The sequence below is a fragment of the Nyctereutes procyonoides genome, unplaced genomic scaffold, assembly GCF_905146905.1.
Source record: "Nyctereutes procyonoides isolate TBG_1078 unplaced genomic scaffold, NYPRO_anot_genome, whole genome shotgun sequence".
NCBI classification, from domain to species: Eukaryota; Metazoa; Chordata; class Mammalia; order Carnivora; family Canidae; genus Nyctereutes; species Nyctereutes procyonoides.
In genome coordinates this window covers 65,087,735-65,101,259 of record NW_026575146.1, presented here as the reverse complement: position 1 = coordinate 65,101,259, position 13,525 = coordinate 65,087,735, and the positions used below count along the sequence as shown (strand labels likewise).

The 13,525-nt window shown below is 64.3% G+C and overlaps 1 protein-coding gene across 1 annotated transcript; it reads right to left on the bottom strand.

Annotated features, from left to right (window-relative positions):
• Positions 1–3,519: 3,519 nt before the first annotated feature.
• NINJ1 (ninjurin 1) lies at positions 3,520–12,380 on the bottom strand. Its single transcript, XM_055309409.1, has 5 exons — positions 12,240–12,380; positions 8,315–8,319; positions 5,782–6,008; positions 5,052–5,214; positions 3,520–4,062 (listed from the first exon to the last, which is right to left on the bottom strand). The coding sequence occupies exons 1-4, from the start codon at positions 12,306–12,308 to the stop codon at positions 5,060–5,062; spliced, it is 456 nt and encodes a 151-aa protein (XP_055165384.1). The 5' UTR covers positions 12,309–12,380; the 3' UTR covers positions 3,520–4,062; positions 5,052–5,059.
• Positions 12,381–13,525: the final 1,145 nt, after the last annotated feature.

The window sequence follows — 13,525 nt, the reverse complement described above, 5'->3', positions numbered from 1 at the left end:
TTAGTGAGCTCAGAAAAGAGACTCTCAAGTGTCTCACTCTGCCATGTGAGGACACAGCAAGGAGGAGCGGTTCTCACCAGACACCGAATCTGCCAATGCCTTGATCTAGACTTCCAACCTCTTGAAGTAAATGTCTACATCTAAGCACCCAAACCAAGACAGCACCCTTGAAGAAACATCCCAGAGACAGGTGGGCCCAGCAGGCCTGTGGCGGGGAAGGTCCTACTGCTGTCTGCCACCTGAGACCCATGAGGCCACTACTTCCCAAACAGGATAGTCACTGCTGTCCCACGTTCAGTGGTGCATCAGGGCAGGAAAGGCACCATAGGTCACAAACTCCCCTGCCCCCTTGCCCCATCAGCCTCAGGCCCTCACTGTCCTATATCCTCACCTCCACACGTCTATAGCTGGAACACCCGCGATCCTTGCCTGAGCACATTTCACATGCTGTGCCCACAGCTGGAACACTCCATGGATTTAACTTTTTAAAATGTTATCTCCTCCAGGAAGCCCTTCCAAATACTACAGTAACAAGAGTAGGTCCTCATCCTGGCTATAATAGTCCTGGGATGCCATTTCCACCTTCAGAAGAGTGCAGAGGCAGGGAGAGGCTGCCCGGGGTAGAGAACAGTTCCCAGGATTACATATGTGATGGGTGTGAGGAGGGTTAATGAGAGAGTGAAATGAGGTGTGAGGAGGTGTGGGAAGGGTGTATGGTGTGTGGGGGTTGTGAGGAGGGTATAAGGAGGTGAGAAGTGAGGAGATTGAGGAGGTGTGAAGGTGTGAGGAGGGTGTGAGGAAGATGTGAGGTGTGAGGGGGGTGTGAGGAAGTGTGAGGATATGTGTGGAGGGTGTGAGGAGGGTATGAGGGGGATGTGAGGAGGTGTATGGAGGTGTGTGGAGTGTATGAGGAGGGTGGGAAGAGGTGTGAGAATGATGTGAGGATGGGTGAGGAGGTTATGGAGGTGTGAGTAGGGTGTGGCCGTGTGAGGAGGGTGTAAAAGGATGTGAGGAGGTATGTGGTGTGTATGAGGAAGGTGTGAGGATGTGAGGAAGTGTGTGGAGGTATGAAGAGGGTTTGAAAAGGGTGTGAGGAAGTGTAAGGAAGGTGTGAGCAGCATGTGAAGTGTAAGGAGGGTGTGAGGAGGTGGTGGGAGGTGTGAGGAGTATATGAGGAGGGTGTGATGGAGGGTGTGATGGAGGGTGTTGGTGAAGAAGGGGTCTCCTGTGGCAGGAGTTTGGGCTCTAGATGCCCTTCCCTTGGGCGGATGTGGTTAGGGCTGGGTAAGGACACAGCCTGGTGTTTGTGAAGCAGGAAATGCAGCTGCATCTTGCACAACACAGCGCTCCCTCTAGGGAGAGAGTGGCGTTGACTGCAGGTGCAGAGTGTCTGGGTGAAGGTGCTGACACTGCTGGATCCAGGGTAGTTATTTCCAGTTTTCCTGGGTCAGTGTTCTTCAGCAGGTTCAGAAAGCCCCGTTTTCCCTGTTGCCCCCAAAACCTCTGCTCAACGCCAGGCCTGACCAGGCCCCTGGGTGGCCTCCTGCCGGACGGGCCCCAGGCCTACAGTCCCACAGACGGGATGAGGGCCCCTCAGCACCAGCCAGGCAGCAGCTGGGACCCTGGTTCTTACCCATCTGGAAGGCCAGGACCCATCCCCCTGCTGAGAGTGTGGGCTGGGTGCTGCGGGGTGTGGGGGTACTGCTGCCCTGGGGCACGTTCCTCACGCCCCACACATGTCCGGGTCCTTCCTCTTCTCAGGTCAGGACATGGAGGCCTGGATGGGAGGACAGTGGGGAGGAAGGCCAGGGGTGGGAACTGGTGGTAAGTAGACCTGGGAGAGAGGGTGGCCAGGGTTGGCCTTCCTTCTACAGCACAGAGCTACTTCCTCATGTGTGGACAGGCCCAGGCAGCGATGACCCATCCACTGCTACCAGTCGTCATCCTAGCCCATCCGCCATCCTCTCAGGACACATCTGCTCCTGGTCCATGCGGCCTCCGGCTCTTGTGCGGCAGGCCCCTTCAGCTCCCCTCAGGCCTGACACCCCCTGGGCTCCCTCAGTCCCCTGCCCAGACCCCTTCAGGCCTGACCACCTCCAGGCCCCCTCAGCCCCCCCACCTGGCCCCCCACCCACAGCACCCAGGTCGTTGGTCTCCCTAAGGCATGTCTATCTCACATCCTTCTCATATCTCCTGGCTCCTCGCCCTCCTCCCTCCCTCGCAGGGTCTTACTGTCCCCCAGGGCTCTGTGGGCCCCGGTTCTGAAGTACCCACTGGGCCTAGTTCATGTGGTCCGCAGCAGACATTTACTGAGCACCAACTGTATGCCAAACATGGTGCCACGGACACAGGGCAGAGGTGGTGGCATTGGCCTCAGAGAGACTGGCAGGTAGGACCGGCTCTGTCTGGGGGCAGCCCTGTCCTGGGGCAGGCAGGGCAGGAGCAGGTAGGAGCAGACGTGGGCCAAGTTGTCCTGTGGATGCTGACGCTGGCCGATGGTGCCAGAAGCAGAGCAAACCCAAATGGCCCAAAGTGACTGGGAGTGTGGGAAGGACCCACAGGGGGGCCTGAGAGCCACCAAGAGCTCTCAAGGCCTCAATGGAAACATGTGGAGTGAGGGTCAGGGGTCAGAGTGGCCACCAAGGCTCAGGCCTGGGAGCTGGGGGGGCACATTGGGGGCAGGGGCAGTGGGGCCCAGGATGCAGGCCCGCCCACTGCCCCCCAACGTCCCCAGTGTCCTCACCGCCCGTGGAGGCAGCCGGCCTGGCCACTGGGGCTTGGTCCAGGCCCCTGGGCTTCAGCTCTCTGGCAGGTACTAACAAGCTTCCTGTCCCGGCCAAAGGAGGAGCTAGATGACCTGTCGGCCATGTCCATGGCACTGCTCCAGGTGATGACCACCCAGCCCACATCTTGGGCCACAGATCCCCGCGGATCCCCCGGTCCACCTGTGCCAGACCCTGGGCAGGACAGGGCCAGGGAACAGGCCGCCCAGGACAGGAGCAGGGAAGGGAGACAGGATGGGGTGCCCCGGGTGGGCTGGCAGGAGGCCCAGGTTGTGGGGACAGGTCAGGGTGAGAGCCAGGTCAGTGAAGGGGAGGCTGAGCCCCACCCTGGGGCTATTCCCCAGTCTGTGACCTCTGCCACCAGCCCCGGGTGCCCCCACGCAGCGCTATCTGCCCCCCGACTGGCGGGAATACCTGCCCTCCCTCTGCCCACCTGCTTGTCTTCCCCCCAGGCCTCGCCTACACGTGGATCACCACCTTTCCCCCCTCCATGCAGGATGCAGAGACGCTCACCTCTGCAGATGGCTGCCCAGGGCCCCAGCTCCCCGCTGCCCAGTGCGCCCAGTGCGTCTCCACCTCCTCTCCTCTGTTTCCCCATTCTTCCCTGGACGATGTGGCTGATTGGGGGGAAGGGCGGAGAGAATCCCAAGCCAACGAGGCACCTCGCACAGAGCCCAACACCAGGCTGGATCCCACGACCGAGACCATGACCTGAACCAAGATCAAGAGCTGGACGTCTGCTCAACCCATTGACCACCCAGGCCTGAGGCAGGAGGTGCGTCAGCTTTATTGGTCATTGGTGCTTAGATATGCAGGGGCTCGGGCCCCTGAGGAGGGCGGGGGCACTGCCCCCTCACTGCTGGTGGCAGGTGTGTTCAGGGCCCGTGACCAGGGGGCTGGCAGGCCTGTGTCCTGGGGGACCAGAGTGGGGCCCCGAGGCCCAGACGGTCCTTGCACTGGCAGAGGGTGGGGGCTCTCCTTGTCCCTCTGGAAACATCCTGAGACCAAGGCCGACTAGGCGCCTCACCATCCTTGGGCTGCTGTGTGTCTGTGGTGGCCACGACCCTGCCCCAGTTGTGTGTCCTGAGCCAATCTCAAGGGGAGCAGGCCCCGTGTTGGCCTGGGTGGCCTCACCACGGGCAGCCTGTCCTGGGATATGGCCCGGCGGGGCCCACCTGGGTTCCTGCAGTTTCCAGGACCAACTCCCACAGGGGGTGGGTCTCAGGGCGAGGCGGCTCCGGAATCTGGGTGGCTGTGGCAGGGTTCCATCTGGGGGCATCTGCCGACAAGGGGGAAGATGGGGTGAGGGTCTCCAGACACGAACATTGGGCCGTGACAGCTCCAGAGCCAGCAGGGCCTAATTCCGACCTGGGTAAGCCTCAGTTTCCCCTCAGGGGTCACTGTCAGGATTTGAAGGGAGAGCAGAGGCTGGTGGGCTGACTCATGTGACCCTCGCTGGGCTAATGCTCCAAGAGGCTCAGGACAGTGTCCGGGGCACACAGCAAGCAATTAATAAATGTCTTGGTCACCAGGCCAAGGGAGCAGGCTGGCATCCAGGGGGTTCCACTGGGGACAGCTTGAATAAACCAGCGCCAGCCAGGCTTAGAGCCGGACCCCAGGTGGGGCCGACAGCCATGGTGTGAGTGGCACAGAACGGGCACTCGTGTCAGCCCTGCTCCCGGGGTCCCACCTCCTCGTCTGCTGGCCGCTCCCAATAGGCAGGTGTTCAGGGAGCTCCTGTCCACTCTGCCAGGGGGTATTGGGGGTCAGACGACTGTTACCAGTGCCCATGTTCTCCCTGGGGCAGGACCGAGGAGTGACCAGGGGGCTCAAGGTGTGACCATGGGGCCAGAGGAGTGTCCACCTATGCACACACCTATGGTGTGACAGCCTATACCAGGGCCTCAGATGGAGGACATGTGACACACGCTGGGCCTGCTGACCTTCTACATTTGCCCTTGAGGCACCTGGGATCCTGTGTCTGGCACCCCCTTGGGCCCCAAACAGCATAGGGGCTTCTTTGTTGAACATGTAATGGGGGTCACCCAGTCTCCCTGTGGCTCCTGCTTCCAAGTGGGGTGACCTTGGTGGGTGCTCACCTCTTTGAGCAAGGACAGGGGGTGAGTGTGGGGGGGCACGCGGCCAGGGGTGCCCACCCTGTGAGGCCCGGACAGGACCGACACAGGGCACAAGGGTCTGCTGGTGGTAGAGTAGGGGCCTGACAGGGCTGGCCAGGGGACAGAGGTGGCGTGTGCCCTTCTGGCTCACCTGAGCCCCTACTGCCGGGGGGCCACGTCCATCACCGGCTTCTGGACACCAAAGGCAGTGATGAAGATGTTGACCACGACGATGATGAAAATCAGGCCGGTGGCCAGGTTGTTAAGGAAGTCCAGCTTGGCGTGCTTGGCGGGATTGTTGAGGTCATACCTGACTGCGGGCACAGGGAACAGGCACTGCACCAGGGCCACCGTGTGCGGGGTGGGGACTGTGCAGTGGCCGCGGAGCAGCAGCCCTGTGTCCCCCACAAACCAGAGCCCAGATGCCATCTCAGGACAGAGCCGACATGAGGCACCAAGTGCACACAGGCAGCACCTCCCTGAGCACCCACGGTGCTCATGCTGACCCAAGGGCCTGTCCTTACGCCCACTCTACGGGTGAGGGAACCGTGGCCTGGGAGGTCATGCACCTGCCCAAGGTCACACAGCCAGCAGTGAGGGGTGCCCTGACCTCACTCACCTCGGGGGCAGGACCATCTGGTCCCTGAAGACCACTGGATGGTCACGTGTTCCTATACCCTCAGCTTGGGCAGAAGGAAGGACAGAGACCCGGCAGGGGGGGCTCAGAGGGCTGCATCGGGGAGCCAGCCCTGACTGCAAGGCTGAGTGAGGCCTGTTGGTGGTGAGCAGCCCGTTCCGGGGGGGATGCAAGCAGGAGCAGCAGATCAAGGGTGGGAGCATCCCAGGCCCTCCCCCCCACCAGGCCCAGCCCAGGCTCACACCAAGGAAGATGAGCAGCACGCCCACACCAATCTGCAGCGCAAGGGAGATGGTGATGAGGACCACCAGGGGCACGAAGAAGGTGAAGCTTGGGCCCTGCTCTATGACGGCCTTCAGCTGGGAGGCGTTGGCCATCAGCAGCGCGATGTCCAGCATGCTCTCGGCCGCGCTCTTCTTGTTGGCGTAATGGTTCACATTGATGGGCCGGTTCCTGCCCCAGCGGGGTTGGCTGTGGGGACGGAGCAGTCAGCCTGGGCGGGGGCAGGGGTGGGAGTGGGGGGCTGCACACGAGGGCCGGGGTGAAGGGCAGATGAGAAGCCCTGACGAGGCCGCGTGGCCCCTCAGGACGGGCCCTGGGAGCCCCGGTCCTGGAGGACACAGAGCACGGGGTCCCTGCACGTGCTCCAGTTGGGCCAGCGCCGCCCCGCCCCCCCGCCGCCCCCTGCCCTCCCCCTCCAGGCCAGTGGCTGCTGGCCAGGGCAGGAAGTGCCACCAGAGCCCTGTGCGATCTCAGGGCTACAGCTGAGCTTAACTGCTGCTTTAATTTTTATTTTGAAAAACAATTTTCAAGCATTTTATGGAGCCGTGATCGCCACAGAAAAGGCTATACAATTAACTCAGCCACTCGGGGCCTCGGGAGCCCAGGTGCAGACGCGACACCATCCTCCTGCCTCAGTCAGTATTCCTGTTTCTCAGGAGGTGCAGCCCCACAGTGCCGCAGGGGCACGGCTGCTCCTGTGCCCTTCACGCCCTATGCAGGGGGTCACGGCCTTCAGGAAGCCCTCCCTACTGAGGCGCAAGTGCAGGGAAGTAGGAGATGCTCTCCTCCCTCACAAGGCCTCCCTCAGCCCCCAGCCCTGTCCCCTTGTCCGCAGGTGACCCAGAGTTGTCAGCCCATCGCTGGGGCCTCTGGGGGCACTTGGTAGCTCATGTTTCTAAATCATGAAAGATGCAGGCCAGGGAGGTGGCTGTGGGGGCGGGGGGCGGCAAGTGAGAAGCCTCCTCCTCTCCTGCCATTGAGGGAAATCTCCCCTGGAACGCGGAGAGCAGAACGCAGGGGGAGCGGGGGCGGGCGGGGGCTGGCTCTGTGACCCAGAGTAACATGCCCAGGAGGGAGGCAACCAGCCAGCGGACCGTCCCGCCTGCCCCACTGCCTGAGGCCAAGTAGCAAAGCCACTGGGTTTAAACTCCCAGACCTCGGCCCCAGCCTGGCACGGCTTCTGGGATGTTCCACCCACAGCCAAGCCTAGGTCTCTGCTCCACCTCTTGGCAGCGCCTCCAGCTGCACCCCCTGCTAGCTAGGCCACCCCCGCCAGGGCCCAGGCGCTCACCCTGGGGTCTGGGCGTGGACTCCCACCGCCTAGGGGCGGGCACCTCATGGCACCAGGCTGGGCCCCAGCTCGCTCTCCAGAGCTGCCTGGCTGGCCGCACCCTGTCACGTGCGCTCCCGGGGACAGGCATCCCGGAGGCGCTGGGCTGCAAACCACAAGTGCAAAGTGCCTTCCCCAGGGGCCACACGGTGCTTCCCCCGTCCGCGTCCCAGAGAGCCCGGTGCACATGTAGCAGGAGCTCCCACCTTCCAGGGGCAGGGGTGCCAAGTGCACGTGCACACACAGCACATACCCAATTATGTGCACACACACAGCACACACACAAGCACATGCATGCACACAAGCATGTGCGCGCACACACGTATGTGCACAGTACAAGCACGCACGCCTAGGCTCACTGCGCTGGCCTCCAGGGAGGGCAGGGCTTCCCCTTCTGAGTCCTCCTGGACTGCGGGAGTGGGGCAGCCATGCAGTCACATACAGGACAGGCCAGGGACAGGAATGGGGGTCCCCATTCCCTGTGCCCCAGGCACAGTATCCTTCTTGCTCATCCTTCGGCTGAGTGCCCTCCTCTGGGTGCACCCCAGCCGCGTCCTCACACACACCCACTATAGGTAAACTGAGGCTGGCACAGGAAGCGCCTGGTCTGAAGCCAAGCGCGGGCTGTATTGTGAACTCAGGCCCTGGGATCAAGAGCCCCCTGCAGAGGGCGCTGTGCGCCAGGAGGCACCAGTCTTCTGCCGTGCACCCCCAGGAGAGTCAGCGCCCTCCAGCCTCAGTCTCCTGGTGTGCGCGCGGCAGGGCCAGAGCAGCAGTCCCGGGAGCTTCTGGGGACGCCTTGGCCCCAGAGGACCAGCCAGGGCCCTGGCTACACGCACCTCCCGGTGCAGGGCACTTCCTGCCCACGCGGCCATCTGCTTCCTACTCCAGCTGTGCAGTGAGGGGGGGTACCAGGGGGAGCCCTGAGGCCCGCCATGTGGCCTTGACAATGCACTGCCTGCCACGGGCCTCCGGGGCCCCATCTATGTGGCAGGCCACACTCCGGGAAGCCCCACACCCACGGGGGTCCCAACTAATGGGGAGGGAACCCATAGCCCAGGGGAGCTGTCAGGGGCCAGCACAGCCTGGCAGCCACCCCATGGGGAAGGCCTGGGAGCCTGGTGCCATTGCCCGCCTGCGGAGAGCCGGGCTGGGACCTGCCCACATCGCCTCCACCCGCGACCCCAGACCGGAGTAGTGCAGGGAACCAATAGCCAGTTAATGTGTTCCCAGGGCCCAGTGGTGGTCCAGGAGCAGGGGAGGTGGCCAGTGAGCTCAGCATTTCCCCCTAAAAGCCAGGAAGGGGCCTGGGCAGGGGCTGGAAGAGAGCAGGGAGGCCCACCTTCCATGCCCACACACAGAGGGCCTCAGGTCACAAGGCTGGGTGTCCTCAGCTTGGGTGGGGACATTGTTGGCTCTGCTGCACCTACGCACCTGGTTCTGGCCACAGCTGAATGGATGCTCCAGTCCAGGCCAGGTGTGGGTGGGCAGAGATGGGGTGCCCACCAGAGCCCCCTGCTCCCCTGCAGGACCCAGAGCTTTTGGTTCCTGATGCCCTCTCACCTGCCTGCCCTGCCTGCCTCTGACCCCAAACCCCACATAAAAGTGTGGAACGGAACCCCTGCCCAGAGGCAGTTTCCCGTTTTCAGAATGAGAGACCAGTCCCCCACCACATCCATGATGTCCATCTGCCGCCCTGATAGGAGCTAGGGTGGCACTTCCACTGGCCTCTCTAGCATCCCTGAATGCCACACCAGGGTCTGTGCCTCAGTTCCCTCATCTGCAAAACGGGCACATGGGCCTGAATGCAGGCACAGAGGCCCCTGGGTCTGCTGGAGCACCCCCAGCACACAGCCTCCCAATCAAGCTGCACGGATTCACAACAAAAAATCTGTAACAAGAGAAAGGACAAGTTCAGGGGCCCCTGGGTGACTCGCTCTCAAATAAGTAGAATCAAGAAAGAAAGAAAAGAAAGAAAGAAAGAAAGAAAGAGAAAGAAAGAAAGAAAGAAAGAAAGAAAGAAAGAAAGAAAGAAAGGCCAAGCCCAGGACACAACCATGTGAGCCGAGCAGACCCAGGGGCCCTGCGGCTCCAGATCCTAACCCACCCCGGCACCTCTGCGTGTGCGCAGTGAATACCACCAGGAGTGGGGGCCTCAAAGACCTTCCCTCTGGGGAAAGACCTGAGAACCTAGGAGGGTCTGGCAGGGCCTGGGGTGTCCCTCATCTGACCCCCCAGAGTGGGCACGAGCCCACTGCTCAGACATGGCACAGAGGCCAGCCCTGGGAGGTCTCCCATTCCATGTCAGCGTCCAGCAGGAAGTCCTGCTGGGTGGGGGTGGGGGGTGTCCGCAGCAGCTGGGCCATGGGGCTGGGCAGGCCTGCTTCCTGTGTGTTCAACACTGGCCGGCAGTGACCCCGAGGCCACATCAGGGTCACCTTTTAGAACTTGGCCAAGACCCTGCCAGTCTCAAGATCTGCCAGGAAAGCAGAAATTAGGAAAAGTTCAAACTTCCTTCAGCAGCTGAGCTCTGCATGGCCCAGATGTGACCCCCGGAGCCACAGCCCACCTGGTCCTGCTGCCCCCTGCCATGCCTCCACCTGCTGTGACTCCAGGAACCCATCTGGTCCTGCTGCCCCCTGCCGTGCCCTCCACCCACTGTGACCCTTGTCTCCTGTAGTGGCTGAGGCAGTTGTCTCCAAGCCAAGATGCACCAGGGCATGACACAGCCAAGGGCTGTTTCCACAGTAAAATTGATGTTTACTAGTCCTCCTGCCTCCAGCCACAAGTGAGACACCAGCTTCCTCCCTCAGGGAACCCGGCCAGCCTGGCCTATGCGAGGTCATGAGGGCACAGGTGTGTGTGTTTGGGGGGGGGCGCTGCAGGGTTCCCCTGCTCAGGGGTCACATGTAGGGCTCTTCTGGAAGGTGAGCAATCCCACCCCCTTCCCACAAGAGGACACTGTGGCCTGCCACGGGTGTCCTGAGGCAGACCGGCGCTTTTGGCCCAGGCCTCCCAGTCAGTCCCCCCACCACCAGGGGCCCAACAGAGCCCACCTACCCTGCCATCCAGGGTTCCCACTCTGGTTGGTGGATCTGAAGACCCAGCGGCTTGCCCCTCACCCCAGTGAGACTGTCCTCCTGCCCCGACCCTCACACAGATGCCTGGGGCTGGGGCTCAGATTCAAGCAGCAGCCAAGTTCCGCTGGAAGAGAGGGCTGTGCCTGTCCTCAGGGTTTCCTCCGGGAGAGGGTCCTGTGCGGTGGGCAAGGATGTGAATACTGAGTGTCCAGCACACAGTAGCCCACTGGGTCCTCATCACGCTCTCTGAGAAAGGCCCTGCTAACCTCCCACGTCACAGATGAGAAACTGAAGCCCAGAGTCACAGATGAACACACGAGGCAGGTTCTAAAGGTGGGAAGGGCAAGGAGGAGGCTGGAGAGTGGTGTCGGGGGGCTGGGGTGCAGGCCCTAGGCAGGGCGAGCACCAGCCTTGAGGCTGCCCACCCTTCCAGAAGCCTCCCTGCCGGTGAACGGAGACCCCTCCCCTCACATTGGCTCTCGGGAGCTACAGAGGGGCCCGGCCTTACATCACCTGCCTTCTCCCCAGCCCTGACCGCTCGGTGGGCCAGCCTTGGGCCTTTCGCTCGCTGTCCTCTCTGCTGGGACGTCCTTCCCCACACCACAGAGGGCCATGCCCCCCCTCCCCCCCAGGTCCTGCAGCGCCCAGCACCACCCGCTGTCCCCACTGTGCAGGGAGCTGGCTCCACTCCCACCTGCCCATAGGTGGGGTTTTGCACTTAGGTCTTGGCTTCTCCATCTGGGCTGGTCTCCACTCTGAGACATCTGCTCAGTGATAATGGGGTCACATCTTCCCATACTGGTCCCAGAGCCAACCCCTGAGCAATGCCTACCTGACTTCACTGGGCTCCAGATGCAAGGGACCCCGCAGGCAGCAAGGCTGTCCGTCCTATCTGCCAAGGACCAGGAGAGCAGAACAGCTTGGGGCAGAAGGTGCAGGGTCCCTCCCTTCCAACCCACCTGCCCTATTTATTGCCTGCCTTCCCCAAAGGCACGGAAAACTCATTTTTCAGACCACGCGCAGGAGGCCCAGAGAGGTGAGGCAGGCTCCCCAAGCACACACAGCCCACTGTGCCAAAGTGCTTACATGCCAGGGCAGCGCCGCGCCAGGGCCGCCTCCGTCTTTGGTTTCCTTCCCCACCACCAACCCCAGGACAAACGTTCTGTGCCATCCCAGGGTAATCAGGATTTACTGAACGGTCGACAGGGAGGCTGAGCCCCAGGAAGCTTCTGCCAGGGACAGGCAAGGCTGGACAGCAGCAGGGAGGAGGGCCTGCCCCTACCCCGGGCTGGGCGCACCCCGCGGGACCTCCGCCACCGCCGGGCATCGCTGCCGGCCCCTGCTCAGGCCCCGGAGACTGCCACCCCTGCCCCAGGGGGTCAGAAAGTGAAAGAATGTTCAAAGTCAACAAGTTACCGCGCTGGGCCCAGGGAAGACGGCACCGGGAGCCCCGATGGACCCCGGGGCGGGGGGAGGCCCCTCCAAGGTGGGGGTGGGCCCGCCTCAGGCCCACGGCCCTCCTGGGCCAGCAGGGTCTGTGCACAGGCTTCAGGGGGGGCCCTGGGGGCACGCACCCCATAGTGCGGCGGCGGTGGACACGGCGGGTGACGTAAGCGTCTGCCCGGGGCTGGCCCGGGGCCCAGAGGCTGGGATCCTGCGCGCCGGGGCAGGAGCGGGAGGAGACGCGGGGGCCCAAGTTAGAGGCCGGCGCGGGAGGCGCGGGAGGCGCGGGAAGGCGGCGCCAGCGCCCCTGGGCCACGCAGCTCGGCGTGGGCACCTCCCGGCCCGCCCCTCGTCCCTGCACCCGAGGCCGCTGCCCCGGGGCCACCTGTCGGGCCCCGCGGCGCGGGGCGCACAGGGCGCACGGGGCGCAGCGACCCCGGCACCTCGCAGTGCGGAAGCGGCGCGCTCCCGGTCGGCCGGCGCCCCCGGTGCCCGGGGAGCAGCGCGCGGCGCCCAGAGAGGGCAGGCGCCGGCCCGGATCGCACAGCGGCGCGGGCTTACCGAGACCTCCGGGGAGCCGGGCGAGCCCGGGCGCAGGTCGCCGTTGAGCTCGTACTCCTCGGGGCGCGACTCCATGGTGCGGCCGGCGGAGCCGCCTCGCTCGGGGCCAGAGCGCCGCTCGCGCCTGGGCGGGGGGCACCCGGCTGCGCCCCCGCCCCGCCCCCGCCCCGCCCCGGCCCCGCCCCCGCCCCGCCCCCGGTCCCGCCCCGACTCCGTCCCCGGCCGGGCGGGTCCGCGGGGCCGGGAGGGCTCCTTCCTGTCCCGCGAGGACGGCCCGGTTCCCCCAGGCCTCGGCCTCGCGCGGGCGGCTGCACGTCCGGCTCTGCCCCCGTCGTGGACACTTTTAGCCCTGACAAGAGGCCAAGAGCCAGCGTTTCCGGGGCCGCTTGGCTAACTGCTGAGCGCGCCAGGACGGCGAGGCGCCGCCACGCCCGGCCCGGCCCCGCCCGCCCCTGCGCCCCCTGACCCCCGGCCGCCGCGCGGCCGGCAGGTGCGGGAGGCAGAGGGCCCCCGCCCCGTCGGCGCAGCCCCGGGGGCCCGGTGCCCGGATGGCGCCCCGTGCCCGGGCGGGGGCAGGAGGGGCAGGGCGTTACTCCCGGGCTAGCGTCCTCCGGTCCTGACCCTGAGCCCGCGGCCTTCCCGCTTGTCGCACCGCGAGCATCGTGTCCACCGACGTCCACACCGAAGCGCCCCTCGTGTGCAGTGAGCACAGCCACTAGCGGGCCGGGGCAGCCAAGCTTCCTCCCACCGCCGGTAGGGCCCGGCTGCGGCTCGGTAACCCTGGCCCCGGCAGCTGCGTGGGCTGGGGCAGTGGCCAGGCCTCTCTGTGTCAGCTTCCATCTGTGAGGGGCGGTGGTCCTCTCAGGCCCTGGGGGCTGATCTGACATCCAAGAAGGTAAGTGGCGCCCCCACCCCCGGGGCCAGAAAGCAGCAAGTTAGGTCACTGAGCTGGAGGCTTGTTCATTGGCCCTGAGCATCATGGAATCCAGTATGCCAGGTGGTGTTCTAGACATGGGGTGGGGTGGAGGCGGTGGGGAGGAGGTGGAGGGCGTGGCGGGGGGCTGCAGCCACAGCTGGAGGAGAGGCTGCCTGGGGCCCTGGGGAAGGGGCCTCTGCCCCTCAGCACAGCCAGGCCCAGGAGGGCCAACCCAGCACCCAGCTGGACGCTCCCCGGGTCTGTAGGGCCTGCCCCAGAGCCCCGTGGGTGACAGCCCAGCGCCTGCCCTGCCCAGGGTCCTGGCCCACTCCAGGCTGAGACCTCCCCTGACCCCCCCCTCCCCTGCCTCACCCCT